The sequence below is a fragment of the Mesoplodon mirus genome (assembly GCF_964341445.2).
Source record: "Mesoplodon mirus genome assembly, chromosome: 9".
NCBI classification, from domain to species: domain Eukaryota; kingdom Metazoa; phylum Chordata; class Mammalia; order Artiodactyla; family Ziphiidae; genus Mesoplodon; species Mesoplodon mirus.
In genome coordinates, this window is record NC_138985.1 from 21,859,627 (window position 1) to 21,887,312 (window position 27,686).

The 27,686-nt window shown below is 42.4% G+C and overlaps 1 protein-coding gene across 1 annotated transcript; it reads left to right on the top strand.

The window, feature by feature from the left end:
* Positions 1–27,618, top strand: PIK3CG (phosphatidylinositol-4,5-bisphosphate 3-kinase catalytic subunit gamma; the record flags this gene model as incomplete). Its single annotated transcript, XM_082632398.1, has 10 exons — positions 1–2,007; positions 5,102–5,167; positions 5,280–5,505; positions 6,955–7,058; positions 9,544–9,690; positions 11,087–11,177; positions 12,102–12,232; positions 13,213–13,324; positions 14,536–14,693; positions 27,340–27,618. The coding sequence occupies exons 1-10, from the start codon at positions 13–15 to the stop codon at positions 27,616–27,618; spliced, it is 3,309 nt and encodes a 1,102-aa protein (XP_082488524.1). The 5' UTR covers positions 1–12.
* Positions 27,619–27,686: the final 68 nt, after the last annotated feature.

Sequence of the window (27,686 nt, forward strand, 5' to 3'; positions counted from 1 at the left end):
GTCACAGAGGGCATGGAGCTGGAGAACCATGAACAGCACGTGGTGCTGAGAGAGGACAACCGCCGCAGGCGCCGGAGGATGAAGCCGCGCAGCGCAGCGGCCAGCCTGTCCTCCATGGAGCTCATCCCCATCGAGTTTGTGCTGCCCACCAGCCAGCGCAACACCAAGACCCCCGAAACGGCGCTGCTGCACGTGGCTGGCCACGGCAACGTGGAGCAAATGAAGGCCCAGGTGTGGCTGCGCGCGCTGGAGACCAGCGTGGCCACCGACTTCTACCACAGGCTCAGCCCCGACCACTTCCTCCTGCTCTACCAGAAGAAAGGGCAGTGGTACGAGATCTACGACAAGTACCAGGTGGTGCAGACCCTGGACTGCCTGCGCTACTGGAAGGTGCTGCACCGGAGCCCCGGGCAGATCCACGTGGTGCAGAGGCTGGCGCCCTCAGAGGAGACGCTGGCCTTCCAGCGCCAGCTCACGGCCCTCATTGGCTACGACGTCACCGACGTCAGCAACGTGCACGACGACGAGCTGGAGTTCACACGCCGCCGCCTGTTGACCCCGCGCATGGCCGAGGTGGCCGGCCGCGACACCAAGCTCTACGCCATGCACCCCTGGGTGACGTCCAAGCCCCTCCCCGAGTACCTGCTGAAGAAGATCACCAACAACTACATCTTCATTGTCATTCATCGCAGCACCACCAGCCAGACCGTCAAGGTCTCGGCCGATGACACCCCGGGCACCATCCTCCAGAGCTTCTTTACCAAGATGGCCAAGAAGAAGTCCCTAATGGACATCCCTGAAAGCCAGAACGAACAGGACTTCGTGCTGCGCGTCTGTGGCCGGGATGAGTACCTGGTGGGTGAGACGCCCATCAAAAACTTTCAGTGGGTGAGGCAGTGCCTCAAGAATGGGGAAGAGATTCACCTGGTGCTTGACACTCCGCCAGACCCAGCCCTGGACGAGGTGAGAAAGGAAGAGTGGCCGCTGGTGGACGACTGCACTGGAGTCACCGGCTACCATGAGCAGCTGACCATCCACGGGAAGGACCATGAGAGCGTGTTCACCGTGTCCCTGTGGGACTGTGACCGCAAGTTCAGGGTAAAAATCAGAGGCATTGATATCCCTGTCCTGCCCCGGAACACGGACCTCACGGTTTTTGTGGAGGCAAACATCCAGTATGGGCAGCAAGTCCTTTGCCAAAGGAGAACCAGCCCCAAACCCTTCACGGAAGAGGTGCTCTGGAATGTGTGGCTTGAGTTCAGTATCAAGATCAAAGACTTACCCAAAGGGGCTCTGCTGAACCTCCAGATCTACTGCGGCAAAGCTCCAGCTCTGTCTGGTAAGGCCTCTGTGGAGACTCCCAGTCCCGAGTCCAGAGGCAAAGCTCAGCTTCTGTATTACGTGAACCTGCTGCTGATAGACCACCGGTTCCTCCTGCGCCACGGGGAGTATGTGCTCCACATGTGGCAGCTATCCGGGAAGGCGGAAGACCAAGGCAGCTTCAATGCTGACAAGCTCACGTCTGCCACCAACCCGGACAAGGAGAACTCAATGTCCATCTCCATTCTTCTGGACAATTACTGTCACCCCATAGCCTTGCCTAAGCATCGGCCCACCCCAGACCCGGAAGGGGACCGGGTTCGAGCAGAAATGCCCAATCAGCTTCGGAAGCAACTAGAGGCGATCATAGCCACTGATCCGCTTAACCCTCTCACAGCCGAAGACAAAGAGTTGCTCTGGCATTTCAGATATGAAACTCTGAAGGATCCCAAAGCGTATCCTAAGCTCTTTAGCTCAGTGAAATGGGGACAGCAAGAAATTGTGGCCAAAACATATCAACTGTTAGCCAGAAGGGAGGTCTGGGATCAAAGTGCTTTGGATGTTGGATTAACAATGCAACTCCTGGACTGCAACTTTTCGGATGAAAATGTAAGAGCCATTGCAGTTCAGAAACTGGAGAGCTTGGAGGACGATGACGTGCTACATTACCTGCTCCAGCTGGTCCAGGTAGGGGATGCACTCATCTCAAGGGATTTATCTGCATATGCACAGGTGCCCCATTCAGCTGTCTTCCAATGCCCCTTGTCCAGAGAGTCACGATCAGTCAAAGGAGATCTAATGAAACTACCTCAAAAAGTAGTAAGCTGTTCCATTTACTTTTTTACTGTCTTTGAGGGCTTGTTGACAAGCATTTTGATGACATTAATATTTCTGCTTTTTAGGAGAACCGTTCCCATGGGAATACTTTGTTCTCATTTACTGTATCAATGATAGACTTGACTTATCAAATGCTCCCTTGTGCCAAGGCTGCAGGTGATCTACATGCTTTTCGTGTATTATCACATTTAACTCTCCCAACAACGATGATAGAGGTCAAGTTAATATTTGCATTTTATATATCAGGAAACTGAGGCACAGAGAGGCTAAGTAATGTGCCCAAGGTCACCTACTTTGAAAGACAAATTCAAACCCAGGAGGTCTGACTCCTGGCCCTGCTCTTTTCACTGCATCCCAATATCTGGCATCAACCCAGCAGTGTCAGGATAGTGTGTCCTAGAGGAAAAACGTCATACTCTCTGATTGTATTTATCACAATTCATAGAGTAACATCTCATATCTACATGGGACCTTGAAAGCCCCTCTCTTTAGATAGGTCTGGTACTGTGTGTCCATTCCTCTTCACATGCCTTTCCCTGGGGTCCAGAGAGACTAAATCATTTGCTAAACCCTTGACTAAATCAAGGGTTTCCTTAGGACATTAAAGAAAGGAGGAAGAGTTCTCTTGCTCACGATAGCCATTCTCAAATTATATTGTGCTGCTTGACAAGGAAGAGGAAGGAAAGGACTTGGAAGGGAATTCTATTTTAGAGAGCAGAAGTGTTCATTCATTAATTCAACAACACAGACTGAATGCTTCCTCTGTTCTGGTTGCTGGATATAGAGCAGTGATCAAAACAGGGCTGGACTCTTCCCTAATGTAGCTTGTGGTGCATGAAGACTGACACCAAATGAGTACACATACAGGCAGATATTGAGTAACATGTTGTGACAGACACTTGGGGAAAAGCTACAGAGTGTTATGAGAAAAGAGTCAGGGGTTCTGGGGACACTTGATTTAGATTGAGGAAGCCAGGGACAGCTCTGAGTTGGTGATGTTTGATCTGAGATGGTTAGGATTAGCCAGGCTGACTGGTGGACACCAAACTGTCTAATCATTATCTATATTTATAGGAAGTTTCTGAAGTTTTCTGATGCGAATTTTGGATACTCTCAACTTTGAATCTTCACCGTCCCATTAGGCAGATACTTTAAACATTATATTTGGCCTTTGCTTTCATCTGTCAAATATAACCGATGTTTTTCTCTGCCATGAGTTCAGAGGCCGGCATAAACACTAATGAAAATTTTAGAAAAATCAAAGTATCCTCAGTTTTGTAGCTCTCCATAACAAAAAGAAAATAAAACAAATTTGTATGAGATCTGTTCCAAGTCCCAAGACTATCATGAATTATTTTACATTGTCATTTTCACAAGGAAACTTTGCAGCGTTGGAAAATGAATAGTGTTCTTCTTGGAAATGTTTAAGTGAAAGAGGTCAATAAGTAATATTAACATTGAATCTGTGGTCCTAAATTTGAAGAAGAGAAGTCATTTGTAAAACTATTTGAGACACTGCAGATATGGCCAAATGACTCATTCATTCCTAATTAAAATGGTCTCCTGGTTGAGATCTTCATCATCTTTACAGAAGTGAAACACGAAGAATGTCAAAAAGGCTCACGTTTGGGTTAGAAACTTAACATTTCTGAAGTGACTACTGGTGGCTAAATAACCACAGTCTCAGAATTCAGATCTTAGCTTCAGTTACTGTGACACCAGTTAGAGCACACCTCACCTTTGAAAGCATGGGGATAATTGAAATGTTATCAAGTCGGTACTGTTCTGATCATTTCCCAACTGAAAAACCAGAGTAAGGATTGGAAATCATACCAAAAAGCCCCCAGGCCCTAAAACAGAAAGTGGAATGGGAATATCTCTTATTTCTTAGGAAAAAAGGATAGACCGTATCTATTTATAAAGGAGATACTCTGAGATATTTAATTTTAAACCTCCCTTTATGCTTATACATGACATCTACCCTGTAATTTTATATGTGCATGTCTAATAATCAATTTTTGTTAGTCTTACTGCTTTTAAAATTATGCACTATCGCAGACTTGCAGAAAAGTAGAGAATGGTGTAACAAATATCCATGCACCCACCAGAATTTAATTATTTTTTATGTTTTATTTTTAATTGGCTAGGCTGCAGCGGGCAGGGGCGGGGGTGGGGGGCGAGCTTGGGGCAGCCACCCAGCTGGGCCCTGTTTTCGGTCCAGCCCCTATTTTTCACTTGCCATTGGTTCTTCTTCCTGAGTCACAGGGCTGCCACCTATGTGAATATCTCTGTTATTAGCCAAGTGATGTGAAAACTACTAAACACTGCTGAACCTGAGGAGCCAGATAAAACAAGAGATTTTCAGACAAATAGCCCTGTATACACTGCATTATGGCGGGGAGTAATGACCCTTCCGTTGCAGTAGGAACCTGGGAGGCAGTACAGTGACTCGCCAGTGAGAGGCCAACCACACAACTTGAGCAGAAGAGAAGCTGTAGGATTTTTAGGATCTTCACATCTAACAAACATTTCTCTCCCTGCATGTACAGTATCCCCACTGTCTATTTTCTTTCCAACAAACGTTCTTCCCTTCCACCTTTATAGATGTGTTATAGCCATCTCCATCTTTCCCTTCTATCTTTCCAACAAATCAGGTAAGCCTTCATGGGAACAAAAGCCCTCACCCCTTCTCTCTGAAGTCATCAAAAGCACGTGATTGTGAGTCCAGAGTTCTGGCTTCTAATCCTGGTCCTTCTGCAAGTGGTTCACCCTGGCCCAAACTGTCCTTGAAAAGAAAGGATTGAACTTAAGTGACTGCTCAACTTCCCGTCGCCCTATCCATACAAACCCACTAAGGCAGAGCACGAGTTTTTCTCCGTTTCCTGTTTCCCGATTAATCAATGGAGAATGCAATCCCACAAATGCCAATGTGTTCTTCCTTTAGGCTGTGAAATTTGAACCATACCATGACAGTGCCCTTGCCAGATTTCTGCTGAAGCGTGGTTTAAGAGTAAGTACTTCCATTTTGATAAGAGCGTGACATTTAAAAAGTTACAGAGAATTGGCTGATAGATTTGGAGCATTAGTCATAATAATGGCAACCTTCTTGCTTTCACCCTCAGAACAAACGAATTGGTCACTTCTTATTTTGGTTCTTGAGAAGTGAGATCGCCCAGTCCAGGCACTATCAGCAGAGGTTTGCAGTGATCCTGGAAGCCTATCTGAGGGGCTGTGGCACGGCCATGCTACACGACTTCACCCAGCAAGTCCAAGTAATTGACATGTTACAAAAGGTCACCATTGATATTAAATCGCTCTCTGCTGAAAAGTATGACGTCAGTTCCCAAGGTACGGTGGCTCTGTTCTCTTGGTTCTCTTTCCAAATGCCTTTGTCTCCAAATGCCATCAGTCCTGTGATCCTTCCTCCTTCTGGAACGCAAGTCGCACCTTCCTCAAGGTAGCCAAGAATACATTTTTTAATCTTCTGTCTTCATGGAGTAAGCGAATTTAAAGTTCCCCCTTTACAAGTTAATATTTTTTAAAACTACATATATATTTTAATGATGAATGTATAATAGATGTTAAACTCTTTGAAAACTTAAAACAGCATTATGCAGATGTAAGATGTATTTTTTAAGAGCAACTATGCACACACACAAAAAAGATTAGTTATTTCCAAATATCCTTTCTTCCCCATCTTTCAATACATGCATCTAATTTTCAAGTCCTCAGTCTTTTAAAGTAATGTATTATTGAGAAGTTATTTTAAATTTTTTGTATATATGTATACATATACATCATATATAGCTATATGTACATATATATTTATATATATGTTCTTCCTATATAAACATATATATCACCTCCTCTGTGTTCCAATGTTGTCTTCTTATCCCTAAGAAATCCTGTCCCTCAGTCCCTGCTTTAGGAAGGTTAATCACTCTTTATCTGTATTCCCATAGGTTTTGGTTGATACTACATTAAATTAAAGTCATTAACATATCTTTCTGGTCTATTAAACTGTATGAGCCTTGAAGCTAGGAATTATCTCTTATTCACATTTGTATATCTCGATCCACCACTATGGCTCATAATGGACACTCACAAACATACTCAGCGAGTATTTTAAACTTCTGAATATTTTGATTTGCCATTTTTGCCTTTGAGTCTTTTCCAATAAACCAATAATGGTCTCTCCTAAAAATAATAATGGTAATAATAATCTTGCTTTTATTTTTATTGTAAGAACGAAAGAGCAACATTTGTACCAGCCTCCAGTCTGTCTTGTACCCAGGCAGTCGTTTTTAATTTATGTATTTTGCCTTCACAATTTTGAGGCTGTCATATTGCCTCCACACAACCTAACTTCCTCTTCTGAAAAGAATTTCCCAAACCCTAACCGAATTCCATTTAATATGGTCTTCTGATACCTGTTTCCCAAATCAGAGGGCAGTTTAAAGCTTCACACGTTGGAAAGAAAACTACAGTAATTTCTTACCATTATCCATAAAGCATCCTTCTCCCTCTGACTGTCTGGGTATCCCATATATATTCAGATATTTCTGTCCCCTGTTGTAATGTGTGTACGTGGTTATGTTGCTCCCAGTAAGCCTGACTTATCCTGACACCCTCAATGGTTAGTTCCTCAAAGACAGAAACCTAGCCTCTCTTCTCCTGTTCCTCACCCTACCAAATATATAGAATGTTGTCAATACCTGCGGCCTCAGGAAATGTTAGAGATGATATTGGTAATTTCTTGAACTCACGTAAACTCTTGTGTGCGTTTGACAATTACAGTTATTTCCCAACTTAAGCAAAAGCTTGAAATCCTACGGAATTTGAATCTCCCCCAAAGCTTCAGAGTTCCGTATGACCCTGGACTGAAAGCAGGAGCACTGGTGGTAGGTATCGCCTTGATGTCTCTCCATGGTCTTTATGTCTTGACAATGGCTCTGCCTGCTTTGCTGGGCCTAGTGGATAAAAGCTGACGTTTATAGAGAGACAGGGAAGCTGGAAAGTCCCCAGATGGGCTTCCATCAAGAAGCCCTTCCCTAATTGCTAGATACTAAAAACCTCAACACCAGGCAATCTTCCATCCATTTTGTTTTAAATCAGCTTTCTTGAGAAACCATTTGTATACAATAAAATGTATCCATTGCAAGTGTACAGTTCAAGGAGTTTTGCCAAATGTATACAACCATATAACCATCACCACAATCAAGATATAGAATATTTCCATAGAAATTTATAGAAAAAATTCTTTCATATCCCTTTGCAGTTGGTCCTTTCCTCCTTCCATCCTCCATCCCGGATGACAGATCTGTCTTCTATCATGTAATTTTGCCCTTTCTAGAATGTCATGAAGTGGAATCATACAGTATGTAGGTTTTCTATATGGATTCTTTTACTTAGCATAATGCTCTTAAGATCCATCCATGTTGCTGTGTGTCTCTGTGATCTATCCCTTTTTATGACTGAGTAATATTCCCTTGTATGGTTATACCACAATTTGTTTTCCATTTACCTTTTGAGTAAATATTTAACAGTGCGATAGTTGGGTCAGATGGGATGTGTGTGTATATAAGATACTGCCAAACTAGTTTTCCATTTTATAATGGCAACCATGCCATTTTATATTCCCACCACAATGTATGCAAGTTCTGATTGTTCCACATCCTAGAGAACACTTGTTATCATCAGTCTTCTTAATTTTAGTCATTCAAATGGGTATGAAGTGGTACTTCACTGTTGTTTTTATTTGCATTTCCCTAGTGATGTTGAGCATCTTTTCATGCTCTTTTGAGAAGTTTCTATTCATATCTTCCATTCACTTTTTTTTTTTTTTTTGCGGTACGCGGGCCTCTCACTGCTGTAGCCTCTCCCGTTGCGGAGCACAGGCTCCGGATGTGCAGGCTCAGTGGCCGTGGCTCACGGGCCCAGCCGCTCCGCGGCATGTGGGATCCTCCCGGACCGGGGCACGAACCCATGTCCCCTGCATCGGCAGGCAGACTCTCAACCACTGAGCCACCAGGGAAGCCCTCCACTCACTTTTAATTTAGGTTACCACCTTCTTATTTATGAGTTATTTATATATTCTGGATACAGATACTTCATCAGGTATATATTTACAAATATTTTCTCCCAGTCTGTGGCTTACCTTTTCATTTTCTTAGTAATGTATTTCGAAGAGCAGAAGGTTTTAATTCTGATTAAGTCCAATTTATCACTTTTTCTTTTATGCTTCATGAATTTCATGTCCTAAGAAATATTTGCTTCATCCAGTGATTCTCAACCAGGGGTGAACCTCCACCTCCTCCACCAAGGGGTATTTGGTAATGTCCAGAGACATTTTTGATTGTTACAACTGGGAGAATGCTACTAGCATCCAGTGGGTAGAGACCAGGGATGCTGCTAACTATCCTACAATACACAGGACAGTCCCCACTGCAACAAAAAATTATCCAGCCCCAAATGTCAGCAGTGCCAAAGTTGAGAAACCCTGCCTAATTCAATGTAACAAATATTTTTTCCTAGAAGTTTTATAGTTTTAATCTCACATTTAAGTCTTTGATCCATGTTTAACTTTATATACAATTAGCAGTAAGCTTGCTCTCTAGCAAAAGCACACACTATCCACTGTCCTTTTGAAGTTAGAAATTGGTAGGAAAAATGATACATTAATACAGCTTCAAATTGTGTTTGGATTTTTGTTTAAAGACCACGTCACATTTTTGATCCTTGGTGAATTTACTTTTGACTAAAACTCCTAAGATTTTCTCTTTTCGAATGAGTGGCTGCTAAACCACCTTTCTCCCACCTTGAATGTATTTCGACGTGTGGGGGTTTGGGGGAGGGGACAGGCATTGTGCCTGAGTGCTAGGGTCTCATCTATTGCTGTTAAATTTCATCTTGTTACATTTGGCCTGGAATTAGACTGCATCTGATTTTTGACAACCATTTTTAGACACTATGGTAGCAACAGAACTCTTTTTTTTTTTCAAACTAATTCTTAGAGGGAGGCCAGATATGTATAGACAAATAACAGCACAATTGCTCTTTGTTAGAGAGGACATGGAAGTACAAGAGTCCTACGGGAGGGGGGTATACAGACGATGGGATATGCCACACCTCTTAGGCACCTCCACAGATGCTTAGGGTTCCTTGCAACACACTTTGAAAGCCACTGGTTTAAGTGTTGTAACTTGCTCTCACTAGCATTTTTGGATTTGGTGAAAATGCCTTCTGCATTTTTACACAAATCATTGAAAATCCTTTTCCAACTGGGACTTTGTCCTAGGTGTTTACCGAGATGCTTTGCAAGAGGGTGTGCATCTCCACCATGTGTCTTCAATTGTTTGTGGGAAACATGTGGCTGTTTTCTTACAGATTGAAAAATGTAAAGTGATGGCCTCCAAGAAAAAGCCCCTGTGGCTTGAGTTTAAATGTGCCGACCCTACAGCTCTGTCAAATGAAACAATTGGAATTATCTTTAAACACGGCGACGATCTGCGCCAGGACATGCTGATTTTACAGGTGTGCTGCTGTTAAGGAATTTTGTTTTCAGCTATCTGAAACAAGAATTCTGTACTAGATCTAAAAACATGACTTCTACTGACCCTGTTCCATTCTCTTATTTTGTATGATGAACAGTGATCAAAGGTGACATAATAGAGTTTTCACTGGGGGAATATAGCCGTGGACCATTAGATATGAAATCTAGTGAGCCTCACAGTTCTGTGCATTCCTGAGGAGATGCATACCCAGCATTCCCGAATAGCCAGATACACTTCCCTCCCCTAACCTCTTTCTTATATACCACATTCCCAGTGTGGTAACATGGAATAGAAACCTATTTACCCCCAAGTATCCACTTTATTCATATCCATAGACATAGCCAGACACTCTCGGATGCTCTCCTTAGATACATCACCTTTGGTACACATCCACATACACAAACTGAAGTGAATGATGTGATAGGAAGGAGGGAGAAGATGAACAGGTAGGTGACTGGAGAATTCATGCGGTTACATAACAAGAGTGAACAGATTACTAGAACAGAAGATGGATGGTGAAGGTATCAATGTTGATCATTTTCATATTATCTAACATAAACGTTAGCTTTGCAGATTTGTAAAGTAGTATTCTCTATACCCTAGTTTAATACTGTAGAAGTAACATAATTTCTAATATTTCATGTGATTTATTTAAAACAGGCAAACCATGGAATCTAAAATATGATACAGATGAACTTATTTACAAAACAGAAATAGACTCACAGACATAGAGAACAAACTTATGGTTACCAAAGGGGAAAGGGTGGGGGGATAAATGAGGAGTTTGGGATTAACAGATACACACTGCTATATATAAAATAGATTAACAGCAAGGACCTACTGTACAGCACAGGGAATTCTACTCAATATCTTGTAATAACCTATAATGGAAAAGAATCTGAAAAAGAATGGGAACAGTAATCATACCCACACTAGGGGGTTAATAAAAAGGATCAACATAAAACAGTCCTCGGTGAATGTCAGCTATCATTATCATCGTCGTTACTGTTGCCTTGGTTGTAGCCCAAGAGTGCCTTATGGATAAAAATGTGTAAAGATGTTAGAGTGGAACTTTTTCTATTGTGGTAAAATACACATAACTAGGAACATTTGAATAATAGATAAATCATGGCTAAAACCTACCCCCAGAGAAATCCAACTATTCTCTTCCCCAAGGTGCCTCTCAGGGACCCAAATTAACAGGCTCCCAAGGAAGGGAAACATGAGAGTACCAGGTTGATAAATAAAAGTACATTTGTTACTTACATATTTTATGTTCACTTCAATATTTTGTGTTACCAGAGAAGACTGTTGTTGTTTTTAACAGAGAATAATACATATTTATAATGGAAACGTTTTTGTGTTTTGATGCCCAGATTCTACGAATCATGGAGTCCATTTGGGAGACTGAATCTTTGGATCTGTGCCTCCTGCCATATGGTTGCATTTCAACTGGCGACAAAATAGGTATGTGGGGACCTCAGAAGATGAATAGACTGCTCATCTCATTTTAAAAGACCGCCATCCCATGGGACTTCCCTGGCAGTCCAGTGGTTAAGACTCTGCGCTTCCACTGCAGGGGGCACAGGTTCGATCCCTGGTTGAGGAACTAAGATCCCGCATGCCAAGCAGCCATCATCCCTTCAGTGTAGGCATTTAATAATGGAAAATTTACAATCATGATCCATGTAAAAAGGAAGAAGATGTCCCAAGGCTGGTGCATGTGACTCAGTTTAATACGGACATGTTGAAAATATATGAATGCATGATTCAACTCCTTGTGACTGACTGTACATGGAAATGATTTTAGTGAGAACTTCTTCCTTCCTCTTTACTTCCCCACCGCTAAATTTTCACTGGTTTCATTGCACAGTAAACTTCTCTCTCACAAATAACATTTAAAAGTAGGTGGAAAAATCTGTCCCTTGTTTCACCATCCCAGACTTTACGTTATCAAAGCTATTACATACTCTCCTCTTAGGTGCTTTAACAGACATTTCACATTTTAACTTCAATCAAACAGATTTTTAGTCAAGTTTCCAATTTGAGAAGTAGAGAACATCATTCCCATTTGACCCTGAAATTTAAAAAAGGAAAAGGAAAAGGTTGCCAAGGGAAGAGGGATGTGTTTGGCACATTACTGCTTTTGCTTATTCAAAACCAACCCTTTCCTCTTTTCATTCAGGGAGAGTGAAAACAGGTCCCACACTACTTCCCTATCCGCCTCCTTTTCTTTCTCTTCCTCCTAAGAAAACCACCAGCACGAACCTGGAAAATAACCCTGTGGTTAAGAAAGCTCTCTGCCCTCCACTCTACAAAGACACAGCCATTCCTCCTCTGGGTCAGGCACTCAGCCCCAGTTCACATCAGACTCTGTGCATCTTCCTGCAGGAATGATCGAGATCGTGAAAGACGCCACGACGATCGCCAAAATTCAGCAAAGCACAGTGGGCAACACGGGCGCCTTTAAAGATGAAGTCCTGAATCACTGGCTCAAAGAGAAATGCCCTATTGAGGAAAAGGTGGGCTCCTGCTTCTCCCCAATCTGAAGGCTTCTGACAAGTTATCATGATACAGAAGAATAATGACATGTTTTTTAAGGGGTCTACCAGTGCCATGCCTCCTGACTCACTGGTGAAGCACCTTCCTCCTGAGCTCCTTGGGGTTTAAGCGCTTTCCCCTGGTGACACAGCAGATCTGTGCAAAACGGAGGTGCTCACTCAGACCTCACTGAGCATTTGCTTCTCCTTTGATTATCAGGCCTGCTTTGCATAAAATTTGGTTCTGGGAAATAACTTGTTAGCACTTTTTATGACCAACTATTTCTGTCATTGAGCAGAAAAATTCAGTTACCACAGATAAACTCTTTACTACCTGGGAACACTACAGACCCTAAAAAGTAATTTATAATTTACCACGGCACCCTAATTTAAATGGTAAATTATGGATGCTCAAAATGTCACTTCCATTCCTCAGAAGTACATCCGCTGAGTCCTTCACAAGCTGTTCAGCTGCTGGTTAAAATTCTGTTGTAGAGGATTAGCACTTCTCATTTGCGTGGGTAGCAGTCTTTCGGGGAGGAAATATAATTAGTAGCATTTATTAGTCTGTTAAAATGTGGATTTGTGAACCCGTGCGTACTTTTAAGAGGTTACAAGCAAAACATATGTTCACCAATGAAGGAGGAATCATTACAGGTTCTGTATTGGCGTTGGCAAATGATGCATGGAAAGGCAGTGAACCCTTTGATTAAGTTACTGTTGGCCTTTGACTGTTGTTTCCTCCTCATGCTACTGTGATTCATTGTATCTTCACCTAAAATGTAAGTAGAGCAATGAGAAAGTTGGCTCCTAATAGACAGAACATTAATGGTATCAGGTACCACCAACTTGCTCTCTGAAAATGATTCCCAGAACAGTGTCTTTTGGGGAGTCCTTTGTAATAGATTCACGCTGCTCTTTGTAGTTAGGACACAACTAATATTTGGTTGCATTTTAACTAGTTTCAGGTGGCGGTGGAGAGATTCGTTTATTCCTGCGCTGGCTACTGTGTGGCAACCTTTGTTCTTGGAATAGGTGACAGACACAATGACAATATTATGATCTCAGAGACAGGTGAGTTTATTTTTTATAGAGTCATGTGTTTTGATTGTGGTCAAATATGCATAACATAAAATTTACCATTTTAACCAGTTTTAAGTGTGTACTCTAGTGGCATTAACTGCACTCACATTGTTGTACAACCATCACCACCATGCATCTTCAGAACGTTTTCATCTTTCCCAATGGGACCTCTGTACCCATTAAACACTAACCCCCCATCCCTGCCTTCCCCAGCACAGAGTAATTTTTAAATGGAGCTCAAGGTTGGAGCAAAGATCTAGAGGTCATTATTGTATAGGGACACAGAGGCTGTGACCACCCTACGGAGGACCCAGGAGTGAGTAACAGAAGAAGATGCAGCAAAGGAGAATTAAGAAGGACAAGCCAGACAGGAGCTAGAAAGCTAGGAAGGTGGGCGTGATCAACAGTGTCAGAGGGCGCAGAGAAGCAACAAAAAGAGTCACCCTTTTTTTGATACCCTTCAATCTGAAATGCCGTGCCTTCCTCACCTACTGCTCCTCGCTGGGTCACTGTCTACTCTGACAGTGGTCAGTACTGGCTGCATACCATGACATTTTCCTCTAAGAAATCTGGACCAATTTAAGAGTAGAGTCTGGAAAAAAACACCGTATCTGGGTAAATCGCTAACTCTGTATGGGAATCAAGAGATAATGCATTTATGGATCATTCGTATGATAGAGAGCTCTGTAAATGAGAAGAGAGGAAGGGAAGTGTGGTGGTGATGGTGCCAGTGGTAGAAATTGACCCAAAGGAGATTCAAAATGATTTCTTTCTAGCCTGCTACTCAAAAGTAAAAGGTAACTGCCCCTCCCCCAAACAGAGCGAAACATCAGTCTCTCCTGAGTTACAGAAAGAGCCTAAGAGAGCCTTGGGTATAATGATGACATATAAGCCAGAGAGTTTTGGTTTATATTTGTAAGAATAATTCTGAGACAAGAATTTTTTTAATGGCATTTGGCTGTCATTGAAAGAACACCAGAAGGATATCAAAACTACGCTTGTTTCAAAGAATGCTTTGTGGCTACTACTACACACACCTGCTAAGACAAAACACATCACAAGCAAAGAGTAAAAATAGCTCTCTCACCCAAGATAGCTCATTTTCAGGCAACTTCAAAATATTTCAAGAAATGAACAAACCAGGGTGTTGTTTGCAAGTGCTGATGCCAGTATAATGACGTCAGACATTTTCTTCTCTTAAGGAAATCTGTTTCATATTGACTTTGGACACATTCTTGGGAATTACAAAAGTTTCCTGGGCATTAATAAAGAGAGAGTGCCATTTGTGCTAACTCCAGACTTCCTGTTTGTGATGGGGACTTCTGGAAAGAAGACGAGTCTACACTTCCAGAAATTTCAGGTAATTGGCCTCCCCCTCGACCACCTACCAGGAACATCAACCAGATGGCGCCTGCAGCCCTCACCTCTGCCCACCCGCTTCGGGTGTGACCCACCCCCTCCCCCCAGTCGCCTCTCTTCCTTCCCCAAGTGCAAAATGATGCTTCTCAGTAAGCCCCTCTCCTAAAACCAGACAGCAAATAAAAGCATTCCATCATCAGTGAGACTGGCGAATTTAGCGCAGCAGGATGACACGGCCCTGAAGGACAGGGCTTTAAGGAAGAGCACCTGGCAGGCAGGCTTAGCCTTTGAATATTTACCTAATCAAGATGTTGCCTAGAAGATGCAAATTTTACGTATATTTTTCAGGACTCGCCAATGATGGTGAGCTTCTCTTGATTTTTGCTCCAGGTGTGTGTTTATCAGTTACTAACACAGGAAATGCTTGCTTGTCTCTTTTTGTAAAGGAGGGTCCCTTCTCTCGTTTGAAACCTCGTCAGCTCAACTACAGGTTGTCCTGAGAGCCCTGGCTTGTCCCACTTCACCTGTCCACCAGGTCCTCCACGGGGCTCCCAGCTCCCTGGAGGGGGCGTCCACATTCGGCTTTCTCTTTCTATTCCTTCCTGGTCTACGTTCACTTTTGACTATCAACTGGTATTTCAAATACCCAAGGAGTAAAATGTTCACTCTTGCAAATTTAATAACTGTGAATGAACGTAACTCAGAAAAGTCATCATTGCTACTGCAATATACGTATTTTAGAGCCATACAAACACAAAACAGATCAGTAGAGGCAACAAGTGATTACTTTATGTGCACATTTGTCTCAGGCTCCCTTTAAATAGCCCCCTCCCTTAGCGCCTCTGAAACATGGTTTGATTTGTACCAGCACTTCAGGACTGACTCTTCCTCCTGCGTGTCTACTTGAGCACCACGTTAACCTTGAGAGATGACATGCGCCTTGACCTTCAGTGGAACAGGAACTGGGATGTCTTGTTTTGAAACCTGTCTGTGCTTGTTTGTTCTCCTGGCTGATTTTCGATGTGGTGGTTACCAGACTTCCCCTTCACAGTTCCAGGGGTGGTTGTCAGAGAAACTGAGATCTCTACGGCCAGATGGTCTTAGGATTTTTAGTGTGTTTTTCTGCGTAAACTCAACTGGGTTTCAGACTATTTCCAGGGATTTGACACATTTCAGTCCTGTGTTTCTTTAAGGTTAAAAGTCACACATTGTGACAATTTCCTGGAAGAGAAAAATGGTTACATACACACACATACACACACACACACACACAAACCTGGAAGAGTTTTACCATTTAAAGGGGAGGCGGGAAATACTAAATTCTCCTCTCGTGGAGGTGGGGTTCATCTCCTTTGAACAAACACAGTAGCAGTAATGCCATTTGAACACTCAGGCAGACACGAGGTCTTTTTGGCCAGTGGTTTTCTCCAGAACGACTGCCCATCTGTCCTGTTGTTGACAACATTCCCATAGACCCTATAGTGCCCGTGTCACTCCTAAAATCCCAGCAGTACTTCTCCTATAGTCTTTTATGTTGTCATTTTAAGTTTCAAAGTATTCTTTAATGAAGAGATTGGGGTTTGGGGAGGCCCCCCAGAGGTTGCCTCCCCATCTGGGCAGCTTCCCCCCAAAGCAACAACTCTTTGCAGGGAGGCTGTCCTCTCCGTCTGGGAGCATTTCTCCATCCTTTTTGTGACCAAAGCTTGCTTCTTGAGCATTTAGAACCTCTTTCATTAAAGCAACATCTAGGCAGCATGCGTACTGCCAAAAACACACCTTGGTAAATTTTATTGTACTTATATATATATGTCTATGTTTTGCAGTGTTGGCATACTCTTTGATCGAAGGTACGGACTTTAGCCTTAAACAGATCAGCCTGGCATTGTAGTTGAAAGGATGGGCTTTGGAGCAGGTCACCTTGAGCTTGAATCCCAGCTCTGCTGCTTCATCGCTATGGATGTGATGCAAATTGCTTATCCTTTCAGAACCTTGGTTTCCTCATCTGTGCAGTGGGAATTCTAAGGCCCACCTCACGTGGGGGTTTTGTTAGGGATTATTTATGTGAAATATGTAGAAAGCTTGGCCTAGTGCCTAGTCCACAGCAGGAACTCAATCAACGGAGCCGCCACTGTCATATCCATCACAGGGTGTCCTCAAACTTTGAAAACGTTTAGGTTGAGAAGCCCTCTATGAAATGAGATCTCAAGCAGATCTGTAACACATAAAACACAACGAAGTAGCATTGTTCCCGTTGGAGAGCAAATGAGGGGTTCCAGCTCTTTCTCCCCCACCTGCCCCCTTATCTGCTGGTCTCCAAGCCTTTCCCACCCTCCTCAGTCACATCAGGAAAAAGGCTGAACACATATACATATATGTGTACAATGCTACATCTGCAGAATTTCTAAAGTTTCCATCTTGACAAAGATGAGCAGCGAGTTTTTTCATCTTTTGACTCAGACCTGCTGACAGTTTTTTTTTTGTTTGTTTTTTGGTTTTTTTACATACTACTAAGCCTTCCAGAAGATATTCTGTTTCTTCGTGTGTGCTCTCTTTTTGAGATGAAGTCCTTCAAGGTCAGGGAGCACGTCTCTCAACTCTCTAAATAGCATCCCAGGCTCTTGTAAAACAAAGCTGCCATTTCTAGGTAGGCTGGAAGATGTTGCATATAGTTACATTTTGAGTGAAAGGCATCGTCTCCAGCAAATCACTAATTTTGCATTGATAAGTTTCATGAATGCACGCAGCACATTTGAATCACCTGTTGGGAAGGGTGGAGAAGAGATGGCCCACTTTTTGTTGAGCATGAGGGGAGGCTTCTCCACCAAGACTTAAAAACCTACCCAGCTCATGGTAAGAGGACGGAGTCAGGGGAACTGAAAGAAGAAAGTGTGATTCTGTCCCGCCTCCCTCTTCTGTCCAAGGTAGCTCGTTTAGCCTAGGACCAGATTCATGAGCTATTTCTAAAGAGGGCAGAGTTCACAAACAAGCCATAATAAGACAAAAAGACATAAAACCAAAGCCTACTATTTGAACCCAAGATTATCTGTTTGCCTTTGGAGCAGCATCCTACACACAGGGTGCTAAACAGATATATCGCAATGATGATGATTTTGATAAATCAATTCTCTACAGAAAAAAAATCTCTCCCTTACTAAAGAGAGAAAAAATTAAACAATGGTTTTCCCACTGGTAATGTATTTTAGAACCACTTTATTTGAAATGTCCCTGAACAATGATAGACATACTCAACATGCAAATACATTGATATCGTTGGCAAATGAAATTTGGCTTCTCATTTACTTTTATGTAAGAACGTGGGTTTTTTTTTCTCAATTTTAAAAGTAGCAAATGCTTCCTTAAAAAAAAAAGCCAGCGAAATATTAAAAATATCAGGATATAAAATACCCACTATCCCACCTTCCAAAAATAACACTGTCAACATTTTAGTGGTTTTCCTTCATTCTGTAAATATTTGGTCTTTTACCTAAATAAGCTCTCTCATCAATGGTATCATTGTAGCTTTAAATGTTTCAAACTCGGTACTTCTCACTTGTTGTTTTGATTAGGAAAGGGATGACGAGGGGACATCATAATTGGAAAAACTCTGAATTTGAGTTTGGATCTGACTTCTAGTCCCATTTCAACCATTATCACCTTAAAGACAAAATTCATCAGAATTTGGTTAAAAACTGAACTTAAACAGCAGACACAATGTTACTCCCTTACTTTAAACCATTTAGTGGCTTCTCATCTCATTTTGAATCATATCTGAACATCTAAGCTCACCCTACAAGCCCCTGCCCCCTCTAGCCTCTCCCCATGGCACCAGCCTTCCTTCTCTCACTGGGTCCGGGCGGCCTTCCTCTGCACCTGCCCCCAGTCCTGGCCTCCTCCCTGGAACGCCTTTCACTGCCCTCTGCCCAAATGTCATCCCTCAAAGCCCTCTTCTAGATGTGGCCCCTCGTGTTATCCTGGCCACAGCGCGCCGCGTGTTGCCTTCGGAGCATCCATCACAGCAGGTAGTTCCCGGCACCATCTGCTGCTTGTCTCTCCCTTCCCAGAAGCAGCTCTGGGCAGCAGGGCCATGTCTGACCTACATCCCACATGTGGGTCCTGAGACCTAGGATGCCCTCAGTAGGTACCAGTCAGTAGAGGAGCAATTCCTGCCCCGGGGAGGAGATGAATGAGACTAGAGAACCCCTCTGGTTTCTTCCTTCCCCACAGTACATCGTATTCTGTGAGTTTATGAAGTGGTAACTCAGGTGCAGATTGACAAGCTGCCATTGCATGGCTGTCAGTTAATAAGCCTTCAAGATGCGGTTAAATACCACACATCCAGAGAGGAAGTAAGCCTAATTATGAAATCTACTGTTTTGGTAAATAATACAGACCTGTAAGTGTCATCTGGTGCCTAGTCATATTTGTGCGGCGATTTCCTTAGTGACATAAACATTGTTTTTTTTTCCCAGTCAGAGCAGTAGTCGTGCCGATGGGACACTCAGGATAAACCTATAGTGTACGTTCAACATAGGACAGTTTGCAAGGAGTGTGAAACTTGGCCTTGTAGGAGCAAGCAAGCATTGTGAAGATGTTCTCTGCACACAGTAGGAACTAAGCAAATGTGTGTTGTCGGATGCAGCTGAAGAAATCAGGGGAGTCAAGTAACCCCTTCACATGCACAGCTGTGCACAGTAGGCGGCGATGAGCGTAGTTAAAAGGCACTTGCCCCTAGATGTCACTCTTAAGTAGGGTTTGATAGAAGTCTGGAGCCCCTACACGGTGTTGCTTTCATCTAGGAGGCCAGTTTCATCAGCCCCCGCCGGGTCACCACCATGGGCAGGGTTGTCCCCAAGCCAGGGCATCCCCAGGCCCCTCACCCAGCAGGCTCAGCCCTGCCCGCAGTCTCTACGCAGAGTCCTGGCTCGGGTTCCGACGAACCTACATTCAGAGTCCATCTCTGCAGTGGTCTCGCTCTCACCTCAGGTGCCAGGCTGTTATTACCACTTCTGCCTCCAGTCCTCCTGTTAACCTGCCCCTAGGCCTGAGGTCCCGCTGCCTCCTGCCATTCGCCTTGCTGGAGACTCCCGTGCTCTCCCTAACCCAGACACAGGGACCAGGGGGCCGCGGAGACCTTACCTCTGACACTCTTCCCCAATCCTAGGCTCTGACGGCCCTTACTCGCCTGCACGTGTCTATACCTCCAACTGCCTGTACCTGGCGCCTGCCTGGCTGGGCTTTCTCAGCCTCCTGCCCCACCCTGTTTGAGTCACCAGGCCCTGTTTGTCCCTATCCAAGATGGCACACCCATTCAACACACGACTACCTCTCAGGTCGTGTGCCAGGCCCAGGGAAGGCTTATGTCTTAGCAGTTGAAGTCCCTTCAGATATGACTGTTCCCTAATTCACCCTGATTTTAAAGCAATGAATCTTGCCCCACATTGACCTTGACTTCGTCACATGAAGCATTCATTCGTCGTGCATGTGCGGATTATCTGCGGTGTGTTAGACACACTGCTGGGCCCAGGTGACGTGAGCAGGGGCATGGCCCCAGAGCTCAGCCGAAGAGATGCGCCCATAGCTCTGTAGTGAGGATTTCACCAACGGTTTGCAGAAGGAGCAATGACTCCTGTCCTGGCGGGTAGAAGAGGGCCGTGGAGAGAAGGGAATGTTTTTATCGGGGGCTTTAAGGTCCGAGTTCATCTTCATTTTGCCTGGCAGATGCAGGAAGTCAGAAAGAAGAACATGAGCAAGGGCATGACGTTAGGATTTAGTATCAGTATTTTAGGGACACAGAGTACAGTCGTCCAGAATGGATGGAACCTAGGTATGCGTGGGCGTGTGTAGTGGAGTTTGAGGCGAGAAGGGAAATTTGGATCCAATTTGAAGCAGTGCATGGGCTGGATTAGGGCGTAGAGAGCCAAGCAAAAAAGTCACTTGGAGCTCAAATGATTAATCACAAATTAATGTAATAAAGGCCTATTATAAGTGAACAGGGAGATGAGTTTGTTGAATTGTTCCTAATATATTGAGTCGATAACGGATTTGCATCCTCTTGGGATTTACATCCTGGCCCACTGACGAGGTCGAGCTCAGCCTCCTGTATTCCAGTACTGAAGACTCCAGTACGTCCTCCTCTGTCCACACTCTCCATCAGAAGATGCCTTCAGAGAAGTGTCCGCATCAGCCATGGGTAGAAGCTTGCCTATGTCGGTGTGATTTCTCTGCCAGATGCAGACTTGTGTGGGCTTGTAGAATTGTTAGGACTTAGATGAGCTTGCCAAATTTTATCACTATTCTGGAAAAGATATGAGCACAAGACTGGAAACGTGGCCTTGGACTGGATTTGTGCATTAATCCACCAGCATGCGGTGTCACTCGGTTCCTAAGATTAGACCCCTGTTACTTTTAAACATTTATCGAGATTAACCTTCTAACTGGCATCCTTCTCTCAGCGTTTAGTTTCTCTTAGAGAATTGTTTTGTCTTGCAACAGAATATTATCGAGGACATTATTCACCACGTTACAAAGTGTGCTTTTTATAAAGATCCTCTTGCAAAAGTTCTATCAGGTGTGAGAAAAGTTGTGTTTCTCCCAAACAAACAGTTTTTTAAATCTTCTGAACATTGGATGAAGTAACTGATTCAATTTCCCTTTTGGCTGAAGATACATTTGAAGGCCGCCCTTAGCAAGAATATAGGATTTGTGATGTATAGCTTTAGTCTCTTTTCCAAACCCATTGTGGATCCCGTTGCTTTTTCTACCCACTTTTAATTAATGTTACTGTGACTTTTGTGTATCCAAATAATGCACCTTCAACCCTTTTTGAAACAAGGCACAAATAAACACACACACATACATACAGTCTGTTTAGAATAGTTGACTAAAGTAGAACAGTTTAATTGTAGCTTTAGGTTTCTAATGAGCTTCTAGCTAAATATTTGAGAAGATGGCAGTACAGCCCTTCCCCCTGGTAGACAGAGCCAGTCTGGGAATCATTTCTAAGTCCTTAAAGATGGCAATCCTAAGTCAAACTCCACAAATGCACGACCAAGTGTTGGACACACTCTTCTTTCAGATTTACCAGATTCCAGCATTACTAGGTCCTAATCATTGACCTTCTCTGTTTTGCCAAAATAACTTCTAAAGGCATTGCTTAGCCAACTCATTGATTTTTATTAAAAAAAATGAAATTCTCTCTGACAAATCTTATTTTTTTCTCCCCTGTCTCTGAGGAAGGAGACAGGGGAGAAAAACTAATAGTAATAGTAATGTGGCAGACAGAGGCTGCATTACTATTTAGGAAAATTAGGTGGGTGAGGACATTTCTTCTCATTGATGAGTATATGTGAGTGTTGTTTCTCTCTCTCCTCTCAGCCTGGATTCTTTTTCTGGAGTTTCTGTTTTATGGCCCCGAGTTTACTTCCTCATTTTTGTAGCTGTGTACAGTAATATTTCACTTCCACTTTGTTTCTAGATGAGAATGGAGGCGTTTGGTTTTAAGAAAAATTAGGACTATTCCACATGACCTTGGACTGTCTAAAGCAGCCACAGTTCATTGGTGGTTAAAAAATTAATAATTATGCATAGAAAGGACTTTGTTTTCAGTATAGTAAACTGATAAGTTGGGCCAGTGAACGAATCAAGTCAAAGTGTTGACCCTGAAATGGTAATAGTTTCCTTTGTTCTTAAGGCTTATGAGAGAGGGGTGGCTCTGTAAAAAGCAACCTTTCCTTTGGTACTGGTTGCTGTAATTAAGGCATCTGAATCAACTCTGAAATAAAGAGCAGATTGCCTACTATATAGGCTCAATCTACTTATTAGCTACTAATGGGTAGTGGTCCAGCCAATGGCAGTAACAATGTTACACTGTTCTCCACATTCACACTAGTTAACAAGTATCTTAAACCAAGTCCTGGACATCAGGTTCCTCCTTTCCCCCTTCTTCTCTGCTCCATAGTACGAAGCCTCAGCTGAGAAGGACAGGATGAGGATGCATGTGGTCAGTGGCCAGCAGCCCCGGCAGAAGGGAAAATTCTGTTGCTACAGCCAATAACTTCTGTGTGCTGTGCTTCCCCCCAAGCTCCCCAAGCCATATCCTCACAGCCCCTCAAACCACAGGCCTCTGCTGAGGCAGCATGGTCAGGAAGCTCAGACAGACCCTATGGCTGAGTCCAAGGGCAGAAATGAAACCCCTGGGGCTTGAGCAGGCAGAGCAAGGGCCCACCTGGGCCCCTCCTAGCAAGAGAACCATCTGCTATGTATCCAGTGTGCTATATGCTTCCATCATCCCCCTCACCTCCTGGGGCCAGCGCCAAGACACCCCCTCCATTGACTCTGGTGGGAGTGGGGCTCATCTCCTTCCTGCCCTGGCCCAGCCCACCCCTAGGTCTCTGCTGTCGGAGGGGACTTTTTGGACAGGTGGTCTAGATGGCAATGTGACCTCCTCAGTGATGAGAGAAGTGTGTGACTTCTTACACTGTCAGTAATAACAGCCAACCCTTTACATAGCACTTGAATCTCCCCACAATCCCGTGACACGGGTACTGTTGTTATTATTATTCTGATTCTAAGATGAGGAAACCAAGGTCCAGGAGGTTAAGTAACTTCTCTGATGACAAACAGCTTGTCGATAATAAAGCCACGAGTTGAGTCCAGGCAGTGAGGTGTGACTGTGCGCTTTTAACCCCTGCTCCACACACCTTTAAGCAAAAGATAATTAAGTCTGTACCACACCTCTAAGTCTGCGCCGCCAAACAGAATTTACACAGTGTGTCTGACCAGTAGGGAGCTTGTGGTTAAATTTGGAGATGAAATTTCGTTCTCATAGAAGTGACCCTTGGGTATGAAAATTAGAATTAACCGAATAAATTCAAGCCAGCAGAAATTCCTTATATAGGAGAGGTGGCCTTGGAGAACAACAGGACAGTTTCTTCCCTTTCATATGTCTCTCTGTGGCTACAGTGATTGGTGAATCGGTGCATTGCAACTTAAATATTTACTAAGCACCCATGGATTGGTGTTATAATGACTTGACCCCAGATTAATTTTCCTCCTCAAAATTTTCTTGTTCAAGAGTTTGACCACACAGTAGGCTCAGAGAGCAGGGGATTTGCCCGGAGCCCCCATTGTACAGAAGGCTAGAAAATAATTAAAAATCAGAATGTCCTCTAATTCAAAATCAAAAGGCATCCCCATATCTGCCCTTGTGAAAATTGTACGAGTTGGCCAATTAATGAGACTGTTGCCTGGGGTGAAGTCTGCCCCTAGCCTGTGTAATTGCCAAGAAATGAGAGAGACCTCAGTGGGTCCTAGGCATGAGCAAAAGAAAATGATTTCCGGACGTAAGTGGAATCATTAAGAATGCAAAAGCGCTAATGCATCACAGCCGCTTCCAGGGCGCAAGAGGTGCCTGGACCAAGGCAGGAACAGCCCAAATAGTGTTGAGTCTCCTGCTTTGTGTTAAGTAAGCAGGGAGGAGATGCAGAGTTCATCTCCCCTCCAGGTAGGGAAGGGAGAGGACTAACATTTACTGAATGCTCCTTACGTACCACCCTCTATGTTGAGCATTTTATATATATTGTCTGACTTTAAAAATGCCAGAATAGTCCATGGGTTTTTGTACCTGGACAGGGTGATGCATACACAATCCAGCCTTGACATACAGAATGACACAGGCCTGACCCCCACTATCATTGGGGTTACCCTGCCACGTTCAGGTGACACAGACAAGATCGTCTAAAAGCAAAAAGAAAAATCACTATTAAAATTTTGACCAGTAAACTTATATTCTTTATTTCTATGTAAGTATTTTGTGTCCATTTACCAAAATGGGATTGTACTAAATGTGATGTTTCATACCTGCTTTTTAAAACTCGCTTTTACATGCTTATTAAATACTCTTCTACAGGATCATTCTAATAGTTACAGAGAGCTATGTAGATACTTTTATAAACCCTTTTTATCAGTCTCCGAGTGTAGGATATTTAAGTTGCTTTCAAGTTTCCACAATGTTAAACAATGTTCTAATGAACATTCTTGTAGATAAATCACTGCAAAATTATCCAAATTTTTAAAAGATAAATACCTAGCCTGGAAATTGCTGGGTAAAAGGATTCTGACATTTTTTAAGTCAAGTTTATTGAAGCATAATTCAGAGAGAGCGGAATTCAGCCTTTTCAGGTGTACAGTTCTTTGAATTTTGACAAATGTATCAGTTATGTAACCACCACCACAATTAAGTTATATAACATTTATAAGTATTTTAAAGCTTTTGATGCATGTTGTCAGTCGTCTGCTAGGAAAAGTATACCATCTGCCATCTAGTCCCATCTATCATCAGGCTATGAAAGGTGAACATTAGAGATTATCCTTAAAAATTAAAAAAAAAAAAAAAAGATTTTTCAATTTGGTATGTGAATGTTTCCATCTCATGTTCAGCTACATTTATTTGATTACTAATGAGGTTGCATATTTTTTCATATGTTTGTTATCTGGCTTTATGTCTTATAGTATGATATACTATATCTTTGGCCTACATTTCTAGCCGACTGTTTATCTCTTTCTTATTGCTTTGTAAGAGCTATCAGGGGCTAGGGATGAAGAAGTGATCTGTCATGTTGCAAATATGTTTTCTCTTGTCATTTGATTCTTTTAATATTGTTTATAGCTTTTTTTTGTCCAAATTTTGAAGTTTCCGTAATCTCTCCATCTTTTCCTTATGGATTCCACCTTGGAAATCAGCTTCAGAAAGCCCTTCCTTTCTCATTCCATGATTGTTTAAATATTTTCCCTTCTTCCATTTAAATGTTTAATTCTTTTGGAATTTATTTTGGTATATCACATGGGAGAAACTTTATTTTCCCCCCAAATTATGAGCCAATTGTACCACCCCTGTTGATCAAATAATCTGTTCCCCAACTAATCTGAGTCACCTTTATTATATATTTAATATGTACTTAGATATGTCTCTGAACTTTCCATTGTGTTCCACAAAATTTCTTATCTTTTTTGGAGAAGAATAGGTACTATATCACACAGTTTTAAATATTGTAGTTTTATAATGTGCTTTAATATCTAGGATGGCAAGCACTGTTTTTCGTTACTATACTTTTTCAGAATGTTCTCTCAGGCCCTAATTATCCCAGATGAACTTAAAAACATATCTGGGTTTAAATAGCCAATAGGAATTTTTATTCAATTTCATTATATTTATAGATTAATTGGAGAAAAATTTTTATCTTTATAATAAACAGTTTTATCACCGAGGAACATGCCATGTCACTCAACATGTTCAAGTTTTCTTTTACTTACTTCAGTAAATGTTTACAGTTTTTAAAAAATGGGTTCTGCATGTTTTGTGTAGGTGTTTATCTCAGGAATCATGGGGGTTTTGTTACTGTTATTCACAGCATCTGTCTTTTTACTTTCTAACTGGTGGCTCCTACCTATAGCATTCTATTTATTAATTTTATAGAAAGCTAGTTTAATAAAAACTAGTTACAATAGTATTTTAGTTTTCTTCCCCTTCAGTGTTCCTAGAACACAATGGTTATTTGCAAATACTAATGATTTTACCTTCACTTTTCTGATCTTATACATTTCTTTTTCCCAGACTCATTATTCAGAATGACTGTGACTGGTAATTTCAGATCATTCTTCACATCATTTCATTTTTGTCACATGTTAAATTACAGGTTACTTTTATAAAAATCAAAAGTGGGTTTTAATCCAGTACCTTATGATGAACTACTCTTGCAAGTTTCTGATAAACCCTAGTTGCCTATGGAGTGTTATTCTCTTAACATTTTACTCAGTATTTTATTTGAAATATTTAAACCTGTAATCATTCATTTCAGTTTTCTTTAATATGTCATCTTTGCCAAATTATGATATTAAGGTTGGACTATTCTGATTTTGTAAAATTGGGAAGCTTGCAACTTTTTCTTCATGTTGGAACAATTTAATTGGCACGAGCATGCCTGTTGCTTCAGAAGTGGGCTTAACTCACCTGTCACCTACTCCAAGGCTTTTAGAGAAGGCACCAGCCATAGCATTGTTGAAAGCCCTCTCTCACTCAGTATTCAGAATTTATTTTAAATTTCCAAAGGTCATTCAACAATTTTGAGAGTCAGACAATGAAAAACTAGTTCATCTGCTTTCTTAGTATAGGACACATTGGAAAATAAAGATGAAAACTACCTAAATCTCAAACACCACATTTCCGTCCCTTCTTTGGATTCCGTTAGCTCTTGGCAAACATTATTTACGCTTACATAAAGTTATGTGATTCCTGGATGGTGTTCAAAAACTGACTCATTCCTCTTCAGAGACTATAGAAATTTCCACCCTCATTTGCCTAGAAAAGAGATTGAAGTGAAAAGAGTAAGAAATAAGATGAAACTTACTGTATCAGTTAGTTTTCCTTGAGCACACCCTGGGTGTGTGCAACCACACTACATTGCTTCAGAGATTATAAAAGCAGTCTATGTTCTCAAGCTTTTCATCTGAGGCAGGAGACCTGCCTTGCTTGTGATGATTTCCTCGCAGGGACAGGATAATGCCATGTAAATTCCAAAACAGCCTGCTGGTCTTCAGCCTACTTCGATGCCATAACAACAGCTAACAGCGTTTTCTTTCCCTTTATCCAGGATGTCTGCGTCAAGGCTTACCTAGCCCTTCGTCATCACACAAACCTACTCATCATCCTCTTCTCCATGATGCTGATGACAGGGATGCCCCAGCTAACCAGCAAAGAAGATATCGAATACATTCGTGATGCCCTGACAGTGGGGAAGAATGAAGAGGATGCTAAGAAGTATTTTCTGGATCAGATTGAAGTTTGCAGAGACAAAGGATGGACTGTGCAGTTTAACTGGTTCCTACATCTTGTCCTTGGCATCAAACAAGGGGAGAAACATTCTGCCTAATACGTTGGGCTAGAATTTAAAAGCTTTAAATCTGTACGGCGGTCCTCAAACTTGATTTAAAATGTCAT